The sequence below is a fragment of the Pholcus phalangioides genome, unplaced genomic scaffold (genome assembly GCF_987345545.1).
Source record: "Pholcus phalangioides strain wild (caught in Gottingen) unplaced genomic scaffold, Ppha-v1.0 ptg000001l_1, whole genome shotgun sequence".
In the NCBI taxonomy this organism is placed as follows: domain Eukaryota; kingdom Metazoa; phylum Arthropoda; class Arachnida; order Araneae; family Pholcidae; genus Pholcus; species Pholcus phalangioides.
Window position 1 is genome coordinate 4,010,106 of NW_028301594.1, and position 20,449 is coordinate 4,030,554.

A 20,449-nucleotide genomic window follows, 5' to 3' on the forward strand; every position below is an offset into this window, starting at 1 on the left:
GGCTCCCTACGCCACTCCCTGTGTATGCCTCTAATACCAGAGTGCCCTTTTTTCCAGATTGGGGGCATATTGTCTTTTATTTCACCTGCACAGATTATTACACACCTGTTATTTCTCTGGGCACAGAATTTCGATATCCGGATGGAATGACAAAATAACATGCTAGCTTATACAACATGGGGAGTTTTTTTTCCTGCGCTGCAAAAAGCTGCGGAAATTCTCAGACTCTAAATTTTCATATTTTTAAACTTATACACCATGAAAAAATGGTGCCTTTATTAGTTACTTTTGTCCATAACCAATAAACAGGTAAAAATCAAATTCTGCCAGCAAAAAACATGCCTTCTAGAAAACAGAGACAGACTAGAAATACAGTTGAGTACTGTAAGAAACTTATACATGTAAGAAACCTTCATTTGAACTGGAACTTCTGCTGCCACCTATCAAATAAAAGCACAAGTGTTATAATTGTTCTATTGAAAACGGTGACCAGATTAATGTGCAGAATAAAAAACACAATGCGATATGATATTACTATGTATTTTATAAGTTATGATATTTATTAATTATTATGTTTGCCCCGAAAATTTTAACAGTTGTTATTTAGATATTGTAAAATAACGTTAGTAAATATTTGCAAAGTCCTCTTTGGCATTTTAACTAAATTTACTAGGACTAATATTATTTTACAACATCTAAATAACAACTGTTAAAACTTTGAGCCAAAGTTTATGATTCATCTATCATTATTACTTACAAATCATTTAATATCATACCATATAACTTTTTTTTGATGCGGCACATCAATCAAGAACCTGTTACCAATTTCAATCCAAGGCTCATGATATAATTTGGTTTTCTATTTTTATACATGGCAGCAGAGGTTTCAGGTCAATGATGTTTGTTTCTTTACATGTTAATGAAATATTGTATTGTATTTATTTTCAACACTTTTTTTAGAAGGTATATGTTTTGCTGATAAAAGTTTATTTTTAGCCGATTACTGATTATGGACAAAAATAACTAAGATAGACAAAACAAAATTTTTTATGGTTTATAAAATATGGATGTTTAGAGTCTGAGAATGCTTCAGAGTCTGAAAGTTTTTTGCTGCGCAGAAAAAAATTTCCCATATTCTATAAGGTATCATGTTTATTTTATCATTCCGCACAGATACCGAATACGTCTGTGCAGATGAAATAAAAACAATGTGCCCACTATTTGGAGAAAAAATAGTTATATGGAGCATTTCATTGAAATAAAATGTTCTCTTTCCCCATGAGCATCTCCACGCTCAACATGGTCCTCATATCCTGGAGTCAGGACCCCTCCCTAATTTGAGATCTTTTGTGGCCTCCTCTGTAGCGAAATTATAGTGTAAAAAAAGTTGCTATAGCTCTGTCAGCCCTCCTACCCTTGTGGGAGGTCATGGTACCATGGGTCACTAACACCCATTGAGGATGGTTGCTGGATTTCGTACTCAGGAGATATTCACCGACAATACAATGCCCTATGATTCAATGATTAACATCAGGATTATTTCAGCTAAAGCATGTGTCAGGGTTCATGTGCGGGAGCTTTTTTTCTGGTGATGGTCATAATCAAAACTCAAGTTTTGATATTCACGAATAAGGATCTCGATTTATCCCCCCCCCCCCCCCCGCGTACTCCAATGGCAGGAACACAGTTTGGGTAAATATTAAAAAATTTGTTTGAGTTCCGTAGGAGAACGAAGAGCTTCTCTTGTATCGGGGTTCCGCGAAAAAAGTTTACGTTGAATATTCCCTTGGATAGTCAAGATAAGAGTGGGTTATATGGCCACCCCATACCCATACATGACGTAACGCACAGAGAGTAGCCACGATGAAGATAAGGATTGAGGAAAGCTGTCGCCCTCTATCGTCAAATTTTAAAACGAACTACAAAGGGATGAAAATATCTGTTTTCTTCTTAGAGGTCGTTATATGTCAGTCTATGGTCTTATTACTCCCCCTCGAAACAGTTCAAGGTCAGGGCTTTCACTAATGAGTCGGGCTTAATGGAGCCCGAAAGACGTCACCCGAAGAAACAATCGCAATTATTGAATGCCTTCAAGTGATTGTGCCCGAACAATTATTGCTATTATTATCCAACTCCCCCCTTCAAGTAGAGTTTTGGGCTAATGGAAATCTCTTAGTTTGTGCCCGACTTTTAACAGTTTAGTTTTCGTGCGTGAGTGTGCACCAGATGAAGCTTGGCGGTGTGTGTTTCGTTCGTTAAAATGCCTTTTTCAAGGATGATGGTGAATTTTTCTCAAGGTCTACCAAGAATGAGAAAAAAAAAACGTCGTTTAATTCAGTGTTTGTTGCTATTAATAAATAAACCCCCCGTTGGGGAAATCACTCAATTAATTACTTGAAGTGTCAAGAATAAATAACGAGTGTGACACGTTTGATTCACCCCGTCTTAGAAAATTTACAACATACATGTACAGGGTGTCCCATAAATTAGTAAATAGTTTCAAAATTCATAAAAATTGAAGGAATTGGTATGTTTGAATGCGGTTCGCGAAAAAGTTACTCTCAAGAAAAAGGATTTTTTGTGGTGCAGAAAAAAAAAAAATCAAATTTTCGTCGATAGAGGGTGCTGCATGTCAGCCCGGCAATAATGATTGGACCCGTACTTTCTCCGATCTGTGGCGGAAACGTTCGTAAAGCTCCAGCCGGCGATTCGTGGTTGAATTAAAACAACTTCATCAGTTGTACTTTGTCCACCAATGAGAACATAGCAATGAAAACCTTATGCAGTGCAGGGACGTCTTACGAGCATCATGGGACCAAGGGCCAAGGGATTTTTCTGAGGAACTATCAGGCAAATTCTTGAAAATTTCAACTAGATCTCATTTTTGTGATGCTCCTCCCCCCTTCACTTGAGGCCTCCCTTGGCCGTGCCCGGGTGGGCCCATGCCTTAAGATGCAAATGATGCAGAGCCGCCCTAAAGGGTGTGGTTACAATCGGGTCCCCCGTTTTAGAGGAACCCAGTACTTACGGTAGTGATAATTTCTTTCATAAATTCTGAATTTTTCCATCAACTCGTGGATTCTCCATTTTCATGTAGAAAGAAATACTAACCCTCGGCCCCGGCAAACATAGTTCGCCATACGGGGTTCCCCGAAGGGAGCATTTATTTTCTCCACAAAAAAAAATTCATGTAGAAAGAAAGCGATAATTCCCGAATTATTTCTTTCAAAAATTCTGAATTTCCACCAATGCCCTAATTGATTTTTTAAAATAAATTCTGAATTTTCATCAGTTCTGAATTATCAGTATTTTCATCGGATCTGAATTATTCGAATTGTTCAAATTATTTCTTTCATGTATTCTGAATTTTTATGGGTGCTAGAATCATTTTCTCATTTTCTGAATTTTCAATTCTCCTCCCTACAGAATGTATAAAATCGGCGCTAGGGGTACTGAAATCATTACGATCCCTCTGGCCCCGAGTCTGGTAAGACCTGATTTTATGTAAGCGCCAGTAAAAGACGAAAATTCAGAAATGAGCTGTGTTAATCGTACTCGTTACATTGTATAGGACTCTACTTTGTATATTTCCGGTGAGTTTATTTTGTGCAGTGTCCTCTATATGGACAAAAATTTGTTTTAACTCAGCCATAAATCACCGGCTGAAGCTTTGAAAACATTTCGGAACACAGAAGAGATTAAGAAAAGTTCAGCCCGATCACACCTGTCGGATTGACGTGCAGCACCCTCTATCGACGAAAATTTGAGCTGATTTTTTTCTTCTTTTTTGTACCGAAAAATTTCCCATTCGCGAGAGTAACTTTTTCGCCACAAATGCATTTCAATTTTTATGAATTTCTAAAGTTTGTACGAATTTATTGGTCACCCTGTACATAAACTACACCGCTAGAAAATTCAGGATTTAAAAAAAAAAAAAGTGTAATATTACATTTTACCTCCACGTGATGTTAGTCCCGGACCATTTCTGGCCCTGCAGGGCATAGCGCTTGACCCTCTCTGCGGAGCCGACGATGTCTGGGACGCCGCATCGTCTCATCTTCATCAGTCTGATCGTGTCCGCGTCCAGGACACCCGTCTGAGGAATGTTGCCGAATTTCTGCGCGAGTTTTATCGCCGAGCGGAGCTTTTCCTCCGTCCGTAAGTTGCCCGTTTCCAGGTCCGAAGGCGGTAGGTAGCCATACTTCATCAGGAAGTCCTGGAGGTAATTGAAGGAGAAATAGCACATTAAGTAGATATAGATACTATCACGTGTGGGCGAGATAACTACAAAAATATAACGATGTACAAGGTGATTATAATTAAATAATTGAAGTTCCCTTACTCTGAGTAGTTTTTCCTCGCAAACTGCTTATCCGAATACTGCCAAATTTATAGGATATCTTGATGAGTAAATGGGAGTGAAAGATTTATGAAATTAAAAAAAAAAAATTCAATTTTCTACTACCAGGTGAAAAAGTGGTGCTTTTTTATTGAATTTTCCTTTCCCCAGGGACCATATAGCGTATATACCAAGTTTCCATGGAGTACGTCCTCCAGAACCGGCGCTGCATTTGTCTGAGTAGTAACACTGCTACTGCTCAGACCAGTGTAGCACCTGTTGTTTAAACGAAAATTTAAAAGGAAAAAAAAAATGTGGTCGCCAATCAGAAATCTAAAGTTAATCAAACCGCTAATTATAATTTTCCGCGCTGTTGGTCTCGGAAAAGAAGTTACCAAGTTACAATTCCCTCGCTTATAAAATCGTAGCCGATTTACTGTAAGGGACCAAACCTAGATAGGTGTGGGTCTAGCAGTGATTTCTTCTCTTCAGCAAAATTTCCCTTTTGACTAAATTTTTCCCCACGCATTCCGAAAAACGTGCTGCCACCTAGCGACGAAAATACATAATCAAGTATTTTACAATAGTATATTGCACTACATTAATTTCTTTATTTTTTCAAAAAATTCTTTTGTTTGATGAACTCTTAAAATTTCCCACAAATGCTAAGAAATTTCCCACTTGGACAAATTTTGGCCATTTTTTCCCACGAGTTACAATCACTGGGGTCTAGGATAGAGCGGCTAGATATCCGCTTAGATAGATTGGTTTCCTAACCTTTTGTTTCCCATCGCACCCCAACGCAATCTAACCCCACAGGATCCCATGTTATATCCGTAGCTTCTACCGCTCCTCTGAAACATTCCATCGCCCCCAGGGGGCGTTAACGCCCACGTTGGGAATCACTGGGCCAGATCATGCGATTGAGAAACCGAAACACAACTCAAATTCACTGATAAAAACCAGGACTTCTTGAAAAGAAAATTTTAGTAGAAATTATAGTGTCGAATTGTAAGGTTATGGATAAAACTACAAATTAGCACTAAAAACCTGAGCCTTGCACGGTTTAGTTCAGAGTTCTTCAATATTTTTTCTTATTCCAGGGCGCTGAAATTAAGTGAAAGTTTTCGCGAACCAGCATAAGTAGGAGGTATAATTTGCGAACTGATTGAAAAAATTATATACTGTATATATTAGGAGAAAAATTTCCTAACCTTTTGACTCATTATATTCCATATTTTTATACTTTGCTATTATAAATACGAGAAACCACTTTTTGATGAGACCACTGCTGTCACCTATTGAATAATATCAAAACTATATCAGTTATGATTCTTGAAATAAAATTATTGTTGGTTTTGAATCGATGTGCAGAATGAAAACGAATAACGTGTGATCTGAAAGTGTAATTTTTTTTCAATCTGCATATCGGTGTAAATTTGTGCCCTAAAATACCGGTTAATACGTCCATAGACGGAGATAGACTTGGAAGTCTGGGGGGCCATGGTCATTATTGCTGGGGGGGGGGATGATGATGATGATGATGTTGATTCATCTATACATATATACATTAGATCAGTCGACTTCACCTTTGATGCTGGGGGGGGGGGGGTAATGCCCCCCCCCCCGTATCTCCGCCCATGACACAGACGAATACCGTTATAGCGAAAATTTCATTGTAACGAACACTTTTCTTAACCTCCAGATAAGATTGCATAGGAACAATGGAATTCCATTATAGTGAAATTTCATTATAACGAAGTGATTTCTCCGGTCTCTTGGGGTTCGTTATAACGGGATTCGACTGCAGTATGATAATACACTTTTTTCGTTTCAAATTTTATTCGTTTTTATACTATGTACTGGTGTCAAACCAACAACTAACTTTATTTAATAAATTACAACAGATAGTTTAGTTTTTATTTTATAGGTGGCAGTAGGGCTCTATATTTTTGTGTTATAAATATATATATATATATATATATATATATATACAAACATTTTTTTCCCCCAATAATTTCGTGTAGAGAAATGCGTCATAAATATTTTCTACAATTTTAGAATCAATATCGGAAAGTTTTTCTCCCTTCCGGACATAAAAACTGTATAATAGGCGATGTAATACATACTTTTTTTTGGGAAAATATATTTTATGTTTATATGTGTGTGTGTGCAAACAAGGAGTCTTTTTTCGTCTTCCGTGAATACCATCAGGATATACTAATTAGTTTTCCGTTTTTTAGAATAGCCCAGTTGCATTGTATGTGAGCCCATGACCGCACCGTGCTGCTGAATATTGTGATCTTTAAAATAGATCAAAGTACGTTGACTACACATTTGCATCGTGGATGCCAAAAGAATATCGTTGAAATTTCACGCATGTGCGTAGGAACACTCGCATCATCTTCGATGAAAAAAAATTTAAAAATAAAACGAAAATATTTCTTTTTTATATATGCCCTGCGTCGTGCATGTAGACGAGAAAAAAAAATTACATTGCCCGTTCAAAATTTTTACATGCTTCGGGCATGTCAGGCAATAGATTTGCCCAGCCCTGATCAGAACTCCAACTACTCGTGACGCTCCTGGCAAAGGTTTGTGACGCCTTCAGGAGCCGCGACGCACACATTGAGTACCACTGATTCAAGCCCTTTCCTGTGTAAACATCCTGTATTTACTGTAGGCAAGTCTTTCAAAAGGATTCTTCTGAATGAAAAGGCCATCCTCGTGATCTCGTTAACGAAGGCGTATCTCGGAATCGGCATTCTCGATCCATAAATGTTTCGTCATCAACCCGTGAGGTACCGTTCGGTCCAGTCTGTAATCCAACTATAATTGCATGGATTATTTTCAGTTCGGTTCAGGGGTAACGAACTATTTTTTTCTATATTAAGAATAAAAAAACGCATGTCAATGGGCCGGCGCCATCTGTTTTATCGTCTAACGACATCGTACGCGTTCTTTTCACTTACTCATCATGATGATGGGCCGGCCATTCCTCCTCCTCCATCTTTCACATGAAAAAAAAATAAAAAAAATCAGAAAATGATAATAACGTGCGTACACCCAGGGTTGATGGTAACGTTACGCAGAAGAAGCAAATACTAAAGAAAACCAAAAAAATATATATATATATGTATGGTGAATGGCGCCTCTCGTTACTTTTCTTTTCTTGCAATATGTAGAGATAACAAGCATCGCGTAAAGACAAGAAATTAAAAGCGGGATTAGCATGAAGCTTATCATTAGGAGACTATTAAAACATGGGCAAAGTAAGTTTCGACTTCTTTTAGTGATAGTATACGAGCGCGTTTTTACTATTTATGTCCCCGAGTTTACTTTACTATGAATGGCAACGCTGTCACGGTGGCTGTTGATACGGCAGCTGATTCGACAGAGTTGGGTGTCGTTTTAAATCTCGGAAAGAGGAAAAAACATTATTTATTTTGCAGAAATATTATAGACCAGTGATTTTCAATTAGCACTTTCACTATAGGCAGGGCCACCTCAATAAGTCTGGGGCGACCCAAGTGTGCACTAAACGTATTTTGAAATAAAAATTAAATGTGAAGGAATAAAGAAACGCGCAAATTTTTGTCTTGTAATGGTTAGTTTTTGTAACATTTTATCAACATTTGCGAACCAGACCAACATTGCCGCGATCAAATTCTTCATTCTGGAGTCTCTTTAGACTACCACTAAACAACACGTACACATCGTATTCCTCTTAATAACTTCCAACGAATCAGTATAAGTTGGAATGCGTCATGTAAGCGTTGTGTACTTAACGTGAAATTTGCATCCGAGGAATGATTGCTATATGTTCTAATAGTGTGCCATCTGTCTTCGAAATTCCCAGGCAACAACGTAGCAGGTCATTTTCCTAAGTCATCAACAGATTTTGTCTATTTCGTATTATATTAAAAAAAAAGAGAACAAGATGTCTCATAAGTTCGTAAATGGTTTAAAAATTCATAAAAATCGAAGGAATCGGTTTTGAATGTGGTTTGCGAAAAAGTGATTCTTAGGAAGAGGATTTTTTAATTGTACAGAAAATATTTAGTTCAAATTCTGGTCAAATTCGTGATTAGAATTTTGATTGCCTCGTTGCTATTTTTCATTATATTAATCATTTTCGACTCAAAATGAGTTGTGATTTTGAGTCTTCTGAATATGTTCCTGATTCATCATATGAATCATCGGATGATAATATTGTCAACGGTAGGTACCTAATATTGCAACTTAGATGGGGACATTAGCAATGTCCGAGAACTAGAACGGTTAATGAGATCTAACACAAGAGAGTTTTTTGTCTTCGACGATTCCCGATCACTGAAATTTCATGACTGCACCTGTAGACCTCACCTTCTACTGTAACTCGATTATTATTGGCTACCGTGAAAGTTTGTTTCTTTACACTTAAAGAATATTCGTTTCAATTTCTTGTCACAAAAATAGGAATAAATAGAGGTCCTCTGTCGGTTAAGGGCGACTTCTCGACAATTAAAGAGGGGGGGGGGGATGACAGATAATTGGAATGGACGATGATACGAATTTTGGGACTAGTTAATGGGAACTGAGTATCTGCGAAGAGGAGTGGAAAAGAGCATGAAATAGCGCTGAAGCTGTCGACGTTACGACAAATCCAGTGGCTGCCGTTGCTTGGTTTTACACGAACCAAATATGCACTGAACTTGAAGTGCAAGCCCGACACCTATGAGAAACGGAAAAAAGGGCGCGAATCGATCATAACGAAAGTTGCTGCGACAGCCTGCAAACGAGAACGGGATGCCAATGCTGGATTTGTAACGCCCGGAAACCGAAACGAAATTTCCCACGGCTTTCTGAGCTCGTGGAAAAGAAAGTTGGTGGGGTTGGTCAAGAAAGTTGGTGGGCTTGTCTTTAGCCTCAGAGGAAATATATTATACAGTCGATCCCACTTATAACGTTCCCATTTAGAACGTTTTCCCGCTTAGTACGACTTATTTTCGTGGGCCCAACTCTAAGTGATTCTCATTAAGATTTCCCGTTTAAAGCGTTTTCCCGCTCACAACGTTTTTATGACGGTTTTTTGACGAACGTTATATGCGAGATACACTGTATGGATACATGGATATACCTCTTCTATATTATAATATACCTCCTCTCTAAGGTTTAGTTGCACCCTGTATAATATACAGTGTATATCAAGGGTCCGAAAAAAGGACTAAAATTTCTAAAAAAATTTATTAGCTAACTAGCTGTTGCCCGCAACTTCGCTCGTGTGGATTTGGTAATCTGAACATTAATTGACGACGATTCCCTCTTATAACATTTGAATCCCCCCCCCCCTCTCCCTAGGAAATTAGTTTTCAAAAATCCGTCTTAATGGGTATCTACACATTATAAAATATAATACCGACTAAATTTCATATTTAGACTTTAGCGATTTCGGCTCAGTGATGATTGCTCCATATAACCATTGAAACTCCCCCCCCCCCTCACCTTTTGATGGTAGAATTTTGAAAAATCCCTTTTCAGTGAATCTACATTATAATACAAAAATACTGACGAAATTTCAGATTTATATCTACAGCGGTTTCGGCTCGGCATGGTTTTTCTATGTAACCTTTGAACCCCCATATGACCCCTCAGGGGTCGAATTTCGAAGAAACCCTTCTTGGTGAGTCTTTACGTCATGAAATAAAACTATTGAACAAATTTAATATTTATAACTTCAGCGGTTTGGGCTCGGCGATGATGAATCAGTCAGTCAGTCAGGTCACGTTATTATATAAACTGAAGAGCCAAAAAAACTGGTACAGGCATGCGTATGCAAATAAAGAGATATGGAACCAATCAGAGTACGGCGCTGCGATAATAACGATAACGCCTATATAACACAAGTGTCTGGCATAGTTGTTAGATCGGTTACTGATGCTACAATGGCAGGTTATCGAGATTTAAGTGAGTTTGAACGTGGTGTTATAGTCGGCGCACGAGAGATGGGACATAGCATCTCCGAGGTAGCGATGAAATTTGGATTTTCACGTACGACTATTTCACGCGTGTACCGTGAATATCGGGAATCCGGTAAAAAATTAAATCTACGACATCGCTGCGGCCGGAAAAAGATCATGCAAGAACGGGACCAACGACGACTGACGAGAATCATTAAACGTGACAGACGTTCAACCCTTCCGCAAATTGCTGCAGATTTCAATGCTGGGCCATAAACAAGTGTTAGCGTGCGAACCATTCAACTAAACATCATCGATATGGGCTTTCGGAGCCGAAGGCCCACTCGTGTACCCTTGATGACTGCACGACACAAAGCTTTACGCCTCGCCTGGGGCCCGACAACACCGACATTGGACTGTTGAGGACTGAAAACACGTTGCTTGGTCTGACGAGTCTCGGTTCCAATTGCTTCGAGCTGATGGACGTGTACGGGTATGGAGACAACCTCATGAATCCATGGACCCTACATGTCAACAGGGGACTGTTCAAGCTGGTGGAGGCTCTGTGATGGTATGGGGGCGTGTGCCGTTGTCGTGATATGGGACCCCTGATACGTCTAGATACGACTCTGACAGGTGACAGGTACGTAAGCATCCTGTCTGATCACCTGCACCCATTCATGTCCATTGTGCATTCCGACGGACTTGGACAATTTCAGCAGGACAATGCGACACCCCACACGTCCAGAATTGCTACAAAGGGGCTCCAGGAACACTCTTCTGACTTTGGACACTTCCGCTGGTCACCTAAATCCCCAGACATGAACATTATTGAACATATCTGGGATGCCTTGCAACGTGCTGTTCAGAAGAGATCTCCACAACCTCTTACTCCAACGGATTTATGGACAGCCCCCCTGCAGGATTCATGGTGTCAATTACCTCCAGCACTACTTCAGACATTAGTCGAGTCCATGCCACGTCGTGTTGTGGCACTTCTGCGGGCTCGTGGGGGCCCTACAAGATATTAGGCAGGTTTACCAGTTTTATCGGCTCTTCAGTGTATATATAGATAGATAATAACTGTGTGTGCATTATTAGCCAAGCCAAGTTAATACTGTTATCATACCAAAAGGAAGTGATTGAGAGCCTTCAAGCATAGGTCGAAGGCGATTTTATTCAACTGGATATATGTGTGACATTATTTTGAAACATGCAAAATAATGTAATCTAAAATCAAAGAGCAATAATTAGTGAATAATTATATGTAATTGTGTTTTAATGAAAATTTACTCTCACAATCTTGATGTGAATTTGATGGTATGTTGAATGCTATGTGAACACTATGTATATAGCAGGGATGAAAAGTCTTTGTCTCTTTTATGCCTGGCATATACTAAGTTTTATCGGATGCCTATCTCAGGAATTAATGTGTATTTGCTTCGAATGGGGGTTGGGGGGGGGAAACTTTCTGATAAGAATTAATGCCAAGAATTGAAATTTTTGCAAAGAGAAATTCCTTTGAGGTTCTCGAAGCCCAAAATATCTGAGTTTTACAGAATATGGCCTCTAAGATTCAAGAAAAAATATGAAATAACAGTAAAATAGGCATTTACAGCAGGAAACTCAAAACCTGAATGTTTACAAAAAAAAATTGGGCAAACAAATAAAAGGCATTTGTGGCATTTTGCCTGAACTTCTGGGCTCTAGTCATAATTACCGTTATGTTGATGGAAAAATAATTTTTATTCCGGTTTCACAGAAGAATGAATATTCAAGTAGGCTTCGCTGACAATACGGGAGAGAAACAGTAATTTTTATGGGGGGGGGGGGGGAAGTCGCGGACTTCCAAAATTACGGAGAAACACAAAAATGTTCCGGGAAATACGTGTCAAGTGGTCATTTTTACTTATGACGAACCACCGTTGCCACCAATTCAAGATGGAATGGTGGCTGTTTTGGGAGTTTGACTCAAACGAAAACTTTGACTTCTGCGACCAGCCTCTGCCATTGGTGTAAAGTCATTAAAAATAATTCGAGAGTTCGCCCCTAATGATTCTATGGGTACAGTATTATGGAGATGGTAACACGAGATGGGGGGGGGGGGGTGTGCCCAGACAACCTCGGGGTCATGGGCCGATCCAAGTGTAATTTTCAACGTGTAACGTTCCAAAGTGTAATTTTTTTTGTAATTCCAATGGTGTCCTTCGGAATAGGTCACAAACCTATATAATGTTCAAAATCTCATTCATTATTATTCACTTCTATTCATTATCATTCAGAATCCACGGAATTCATCTCGGAGATTCTAACGACACATTATGGGAAATTATGTATATACCGAACCCATCCCACCTGCTCAGATCGTCTCAATTATTACCAACCGGGTGATAGTATAGAAAAAAAAACCCACTTTGATTTTAAAAAAATCATATACACACCATACAAAGCCCCAAGTTATGTTAGTCTAATTAGGACTAGAATTCCTTGAAAGTGCCCGAGCACCCTGCGTAGCACAGAGTAATTCAACAGCCAGTGGAAAAGGGGGTACATCCACACGTAGGCAGGCCCAGGAAAAGAAAAAAAAAGGTATTCAGATGAAAATTTCACATCCAATTAGTCTGTAGAGATCCAACCCAGTGAAACAAAAATCTAAAAATTTCAAGATTCTTCCGCCCGCCCCCATCACAACCTACGCGGTTCCCAATTAGTCCAAGTAGACGATGCCCCAGCTTGAAGCCAATTTATTATTTGCCGAACAGCAAGAATTGCATGGTATTTACATATTCATGGAAAATTATTTGACCTTCTTGTCTGCTTGGAGAAGTGTCTCTGTAGGTTTTCTTTTTCTTCACCTTCATAAGTCTCGAAATGAGTTGTTTTGTTGTTGGCAAAGACATTGAAGAAGCTCAACGTCATCCATGGTGTCCTTAAGGACGACGCGGATTGCACGAGTGGAATTTTGTTTATGCTCTGGGTGGTATTGCTTGCACTGCCATCTCAACAAACAAACAGAAAAAAAAATTAATTCTTCCTCCACGCTGTGATATAGACCGTTACTTACTCGCTACAAATAGCGAGTGATAATAATAAATACAAATTGACCACATGACAGACTGGGCGCCGGGTATCTGCCCTTGGAAATATGTGTGTGTTGTGTGTCAAAACTCAGCACGTAATGATGCCAAAGAGGAAAAGGGGGAACATTTTCGGGTAGTGATGTGTATGTGTGGTAACCTAAAATCCAAAGAGTTTTATCTTGTTTCTTGTTCACCCATAAAACGTCCATTAAGAAGCTGCATGTTTTGCTCAATTATCATCGACTACTCATTATAGAGACATTTCCGAAGAGTTCCTAGAACAGCTCGGTGCAATAATTCACTCACGGCAGCTGTCATTGGAAGTAATATATTAAGACTAATATATGATAACACTTAATCTTAAAGCGATCACTAAATGAACGTCGATGACGTCAATCATATCTGTGTGGCACGTACTAATACGGTGATACCTCGGCTTACGAATTTTTCGACTAACGGAGATTTTTATCGACGTTTTACTGCCTCGGCTAAGGAATATTTTTGTTGATATGGACGTATACCCGCTAATATAAAGACACTTGCGTCGTGAGCTGAATTTTAGCGGCAATCATCACCAGGATTAAGCCGGGTTTTCCTAGGAGTAGAATTTCTGCGCCGGGTGCAGCGTGAAAACGTTTGATTGGCTAAAAACTTGAAATTCAGGTTTTTTGACCAATCAGAGTTTTCCCGCTGCACGCACTGTAGAAACCTGCTTCTAGGAAAACCTGGCTTTACTGTCACTCGAACCCGATTAACTCATGTCGGAATCATTTTTTTTTCCAAATGTACCTCTACATTTCTTCATGAAGTTTTTTGAATCCTTTCATATAAAATGCGAAATTCCGCTAATAGAAAATGCTAGTTGAAAAAAAGGGGAGCCTATGTTTTTTTTCAGAGCACACGTTCTTTCAGTGCAAGTCTTTTAGCATCAAGCCGAACAGTCACACTGAACAGTTAGAAGAACTTTTCCGCAAATCGCATTCACATATGCCAATTCCTTCAATGTTTATGAATCTTTAAACTATTTACGAATTTATGGGACCCTGTTTTACCATCTTAACTTATGAACCGATCTTGACACCATCAAGGAGCCCCCTACGATCATCTTATATTATTTATAGCAGGGTGTTCTTAACTTATGGGTCTCACAAAGGATCCTGAGATGGGTCGTATGAATTCACTTACAATCCAGTCATAAATTCATTTGTTGCACCACGGGTTTCATTGAGTCGTTTAATGATTTCTGAGCTGGGACCCAAATATTTTTGGAGCCTTCTTGAGATGATTTTATATACGGTATGTTTTTGGAGAGAAATCGACATGATATTATAGAATGCTGAAAATTATCTATACAAAAATATGAACTCCTTAGAAAGCTCAACATAATTTTGCAGAATTAATGAAAAACATTCCCATAAATTAATAAAAAATGAGTCAAGAATTGATGAAACATAATTCTACAATTAATGAAAAATGATTCTACAATTAATGAAAAATAATTCTACAATTAATGAAAAATAGTTCTACAATTAATGAAAAATAATTCTACAATTAATGAAAAATAGTTCTACAATTAATGAAAAATAATTCTACAATTTTTGAAAAAAAACCAATTAATAAAGGATATTGATGGGAAATGATTGAAAATTAAAATGACAAATAGTTCCAACATTAATAGAAACCAGAACTCATGAAAAATAGTTCCGCAATTAATGAAAAATAATTCCAAAATTGATGAGAAAAGTAATTCTAAACGTAATAAAATCCAGTATTTATGAAAGCGACAATTTCAGAATAGTGAAAGCTTTTAATGATTCGGGACACTGAGCTCAGGCCCCTATTGGCCCACCAGTTAAGACATGCCATGGGAATTTAACATTTTGTTAACCAGAAATATTTAATAAGAATTTCTTAACTTAAAAATAGACCGATGGTTCGCGAAGTTGATGAAGCGGCTGGCTGCCGCTGTGACGGTCGAGTGGTCATAGTGACGGACTCGCATCGCGAGGATCCGGGTTCAAACCTCATCGTCGCCGCAGTGGGGATCGTCTGAAGTTGGTTTTCTGTGGTTCCGCGCAAATGCGAGCCGATCTCCCCGTTAAAAAGTCTCGCTGCAGAGAGCAACAGGCCTACAACGTTATAATTATTCATTCATTACACTTCACACTCTATAAGTTGAGGAAAAACCTCATAGTTTAAAAAACAGATGGCAGTGCACTATACATAACAAACAATACACAGAAACAAACTTCACGGAAGGTTCACTATACATACATACATCCACATTCCAACATGTACCAATTCGTTAGAGGTTCCGCAGGGAATATGGACGAGGTGCATGTCTTGTTTAGTATTAGTGTTGCTGGCTGATTTTGGATCGCTGAAAATTGTTAAGAACCACCCCCCCCCCTTCCCGATTTATAGTGTGTAGTGTAAAATAAACAGGAGAATTACCGGTCCGAAACAATTTCAATATCGATCGAATTTCGAGTTTATTCCTGAAGTAATTTGAACTATATCTTAGCGAGCGACCATTCCCATCCTTGGTGCAAGATTTGTTTTGTTCATGGTGTATCATATAATTCGCTCAGCAAAGCCTTTCTGTGGGAGCCATCTCTGTCCCAGACCGGAAAACATCTCTCGTAAGAAGAGATTCTTGAGAGATGAAGGGGAAAAAGGCCATTATCAGGTGTTGAAACAACAAGTGGATTTCTCGCGTTAAGAACTGGAGAAAAAAAAAAAGACATCTCTCTTGAACAAGTTCACACCAAAGGTGGCGATTGAGAAGATCTTGATTTGGCATAATGACCAAAAAAAAAAGTATTTCAGTTTTTATATTTTTGTTGTACTTGTTTGCAAAGTTCAATGGCATTTATTCGTGGCGTGGCTTTTTCTCAAGTGCCCCTCCCCCCACTTTTTTTTTTCTTCTTCTTCTGAACGTAAACATATTTTGTTAACGATTATATTCGTTAATTACATGAAATTACTTTCTGTACGAACGAACGGGTGGAAAAAAAACAGTTCCCGTTTTCACTCAGATCAGTTTCTCAAACTTTTCAACATGCGGATCCCTTGAAAATAGTTTCCATGCTATGGGAAACACTTTAATGTAGAGCCATGTTGTGAAAACAATTGAATGTAGGGCCTATTGCAGAGAACTCGTGAATACAGCATGCATGTTCTATCGTACTAATGAAATTATTTTCTCGTTCTAATGCCTCATCGGAACAGTATCAATATCGGTACGTACTCCGGTGCATTTCTAGCTGTACGTTAAACCACCTACGCTAATCTAGAGAAAAGAGCATAGTATTTCTAGGAGCATGCAAGCCTCGTATTCATTCCTAAAAAAAAGCACGCAATGCTCGAGTGCATTTCTATAGAATTATACCCACCTTTTTCCACACATTTCTATAAGTACGTACACCTTTCACACATTTCTCTATAAGTACTTACACTTTTCACCCATTTCTATAAGTACGTACACCTTTCACACATTTCTAAAAATACACATGCCTCTTTCACAAACTCCTAGAGGTAAACGTACCTTCCACTCATTTCTAGACGTCTAGAACATATTTCTTGGGGTACGCATATCTTTCACACATTTTTTGCAGTGCGCACACCTTCCACACGTTTATAAGGGTACGATCTCCTACGCGGAAGGCCAGTGGGTTAAAAGCACGAAAGGTTACGAATCATTGTCCTAAATGGTACTAACTTTCATTACATATACGAACTCAAGGCATTTAGATCCGAAGGATATTACACTAGGTCCAATCGTACTCGATTTTACTTTGAATAACTCGAATTTTTCTAGATACTTTTTACTCAAGTTATAGTTTTCGTATCATCAGAATGTCATAACTTTCACAATTTTTACGTTTTTGAAAACTTAATTAAAAGCCTTTATAAGAGTATATAAACCACAAGTTTGCTTTGCCTGAAATCGAATACATTTTCATGGAGCACCCAGTATGAAGACTTCAAGTAGTGGGAAGAGAATAGTAAACCCCTGTCACACACACGCGCATAGATATGAGAATTTTCTGTTATTTAATTAACCAAAATTATGGGAAGAGCTTGCATTGTACACTTTGGCAATGTAGTGATACCTCGGCTCACAATCGGCTAACGATGACTTTTTTTGGGATTTTTCTGCCTAGGCTAAAGAAAACGGATTCAGGTAACGAACATTTTCGTTGATGTGGATGTTGCCGCAAACATAGAACGGCCACGTCGTGATTTAAATTTTAGCGACAATCATCATCATCAAAATTTCGGTCGTTCGAGCCCGAATTAATGCATGTCTACCCACCCCTCGGAATGTGTTTCTCAAGATATACCTCCACTCTTTGTCTGAAATTTTCCGCCCCATTTCCATAAAAAAGATTCAGCCAATAGTAAACGCATTGAAGAAAAAAGGCCCATTTTTTTCAGAGCACGCGTTTTTTCAGTAAAAAACTCAGCATCAAACTGAACAGTCCGGACATTCTAGGAGCTCGTCTTTTATGTCTTCATGTATCAGACACAGAAATGAACTGATCAAATCACAAATGGATGAGGACACCTAGACTCGACTAGGTTGTGTCAACACCACCAGCTTTGGTCCATTAAAGCTGGTTTTGATTGTGCACATAGCAGAGCCGCCCTTACTTTCAGGTACGATCGCACTAGGCCCTGCGTTGTGCGAGGCCCTGCACTCACGGTAAATTATTAGAGGCTTTCACAAATTCTTAATTTATTCTTTGCATTAATTCAGAATTTTCATAAATTGTAGAATTATTAATTTAATTAATTCTGAAGTGTTGAAAAAATTCTTTCTTCCATTAATTATAATTTTTTTTTATTCTGGAATTATTTCTTTCATTAATTCTGAATTTTCGTTGATGGTGGATTTATTTCTTTCTCTCAGTTATTTTTAAAATCCCTCAATTCTAAAATTGTTATTTATTTTTGGAAATTGTTTCTCTCTCTCCTTAGTTTAAAATTACCTTCAGGGCTGAATTTTAATAAATTTATGTTTTAATTTACATTTAATTAGAATTTTTTGAATGAGTATTTCTCAGTATTCCTGTGTATTCAGAAGTAATAGTTGCCCGATTCCCTTCCCCGCGCAAAATATATAAAATCAGAGCAAAGCGGGGTATCCTACCAATTTTGGTGCCCTGAAATTTTCGAGACGCAATTGGCCCCGCTATTATTTTCGCAAAGAATCTGATAAGGGCGACCCCGACACATGGTGTAAAATAAAAATAAAATCATCTTGTAAATTCTCAATTTTAAATTATCCAATTTTAATTATCCAATTTCAAAGCTCCTAATTTTAGTCTTCAGTCAGCTTTTTGTATTTTTTATAGCGTTTCTTGGTGTTTTAAAAAAACTTTTCTTAAAATTTTGGGCAGTACTTGGAACGAATGAAATGATTTTCCATAGAAATCTATAGGAAATAACGTTTCGGCTAACGAAGTTTTCGGCTAAGAGAACGTGATTTCGGAACGAACGGATGCCAGGAACGCTCTGCCACCGGACTTATTCCGTTGCCGAGATCTATTAAAGCCCGTGGCACAGTCTGGAACAAAGTGCGTGTGTATACCTAACAGTGTGAGCGCGTATCTAGCGTTGCGTCTGTTTTTTCTCCGAGCTGCCATCTATGTTTCAAATTGTGAGTGAACTGTAATGATGGAATATTTATACCGTTGTTAGCCTATCGCTCTCTGTGGCAGGACTTTTCAACAGGGAGATTTGCTCACATTCGCGTCTCGAATTTGGGAACCACAGGGAAGCCCCCTTCAGCCGACCACCACTGTGGTGTACATATCTATACATGTGTGTATATATCTTTCTTTCCTCTATGGATAAAATTTCACAAATATCAAAGCCTCAAGTTGGAAATCACTCTCGCAAAACTGTGAAAAAATATTCAAGAAATACTCTTGATCATCAACTTACCATTGCGGTGGATGCTGACGGTCCAGTGAAATTCCCAAACCGTCGTACGAGAGGCTTGCATTCCGCAACAGAGACAATAAAAACCACCCACAACAGAGACAACAATACCGGTAAAATCCTCGGCAACGAAGACACTCTCGCAAACAAGCTCCAGTACAATCTTGTAGTCCTCGAGCAGCTCTTATTGCCCGTGTGTCGTCGCATCCTAGAGGCATCTCAGCCTACAGGTGATATCACCACGGCCGGGACCCTCCCCTTCACACCAACTGCAGGCCGTGATGTAGTACCAGACTTATCACTGTGGTCCCCGTACTACCACCTACAACGAACTACAGCCGCGGCGATCCTGGCTGCTGTGGATGGATCGCTACTCATGAATCGCGCTGATTATCAGATTCAAGCCCGACTGTATAATATCCCAGAGCAAGGGAAAACATTGAGAATGATGATGAGCATCTCCAAAACAGAAGGGGGAGAAAAACAGTCTATAGGGATTAAAATATTTAGGGATTATTTCCCATTATAAAATTCCCCATGGAAGTTGAATGGCTCCCTTTTCTCGCAACTAAAAAACGAAAGATGCGAGAGAAAGATGAAAAGCTTTTCTTTTTCCCTGTGATTTTTCTTTTCCTGCCGTGTGTAGGCGTTCCTTAAATGTAAGAATTGCGACTTCACTCCATTCTTTGTGATTTAATACCTCTTATAAGGATAGGAGCAAAAAAAAAAAATACGGAATGGGGTAAAGAAATATTTAAGTGTTACTAAGTAAAAACCGACGAGGATAGAAGGGGCAAAAAAAGCCTTTGGGAACACAACACCATTAAAAACATTTTTTTTTCTTCTCCGTGTATTATTTACCATGATTTTGAGTTTCTGTTTGCACGTATGAATCCTATATTTAGTCAGTACTAGTGAAGTGAAGTTGGTTTTCTAACTTCAAGGCATTAAATGCGACAGCCGGTCTCCCATATTTAATCCCACTTAAAAAAAAAGTCTCTTCGCAGAGAGCGGACAGAACTGCAACACGATTCTTACGCAACATGAAGATGCAAGAGTTTACCATCTTTTTTTTCCAAACACGAAAGGCAGATGGCAGCACCAACAAAAATACGGAACAGGCACAATTCTGACATGGCCAC

General features: G+C 38.7%; 1 protein-coding gene across 1 annotated transcript in view; it reads right to left on the reverse strand.

Annotated features, from left to right (window-relative positions):
* LOC149089710 (matrix metalloproteinase-14-like) overlaps positions 1-19,775 on the reverse strand; it is a 60,293-nt gene extending 40,518 nt beyond the window's left edge. The window contains exons 1-2 of the mRNA XM_089239497.1: positions 19,311-19,775; positions 3,957-4,216 (exon numbers count right to left, since the gene is read on the reverse strand). Of these exons, the coding sequence (XP_089095623.1) occupies positions 3,957-4,216; positions 19,311-19,514 (464 nt within the window). The 5' untranslated portion in view covers positions 19,515-19,775. The remainder of the gene's footprint in view (positions 1-3,956; positions 4,217-19,310) is intronic.
* Positions 19,776-20,449: the final 674 nt, after the last annotated feature.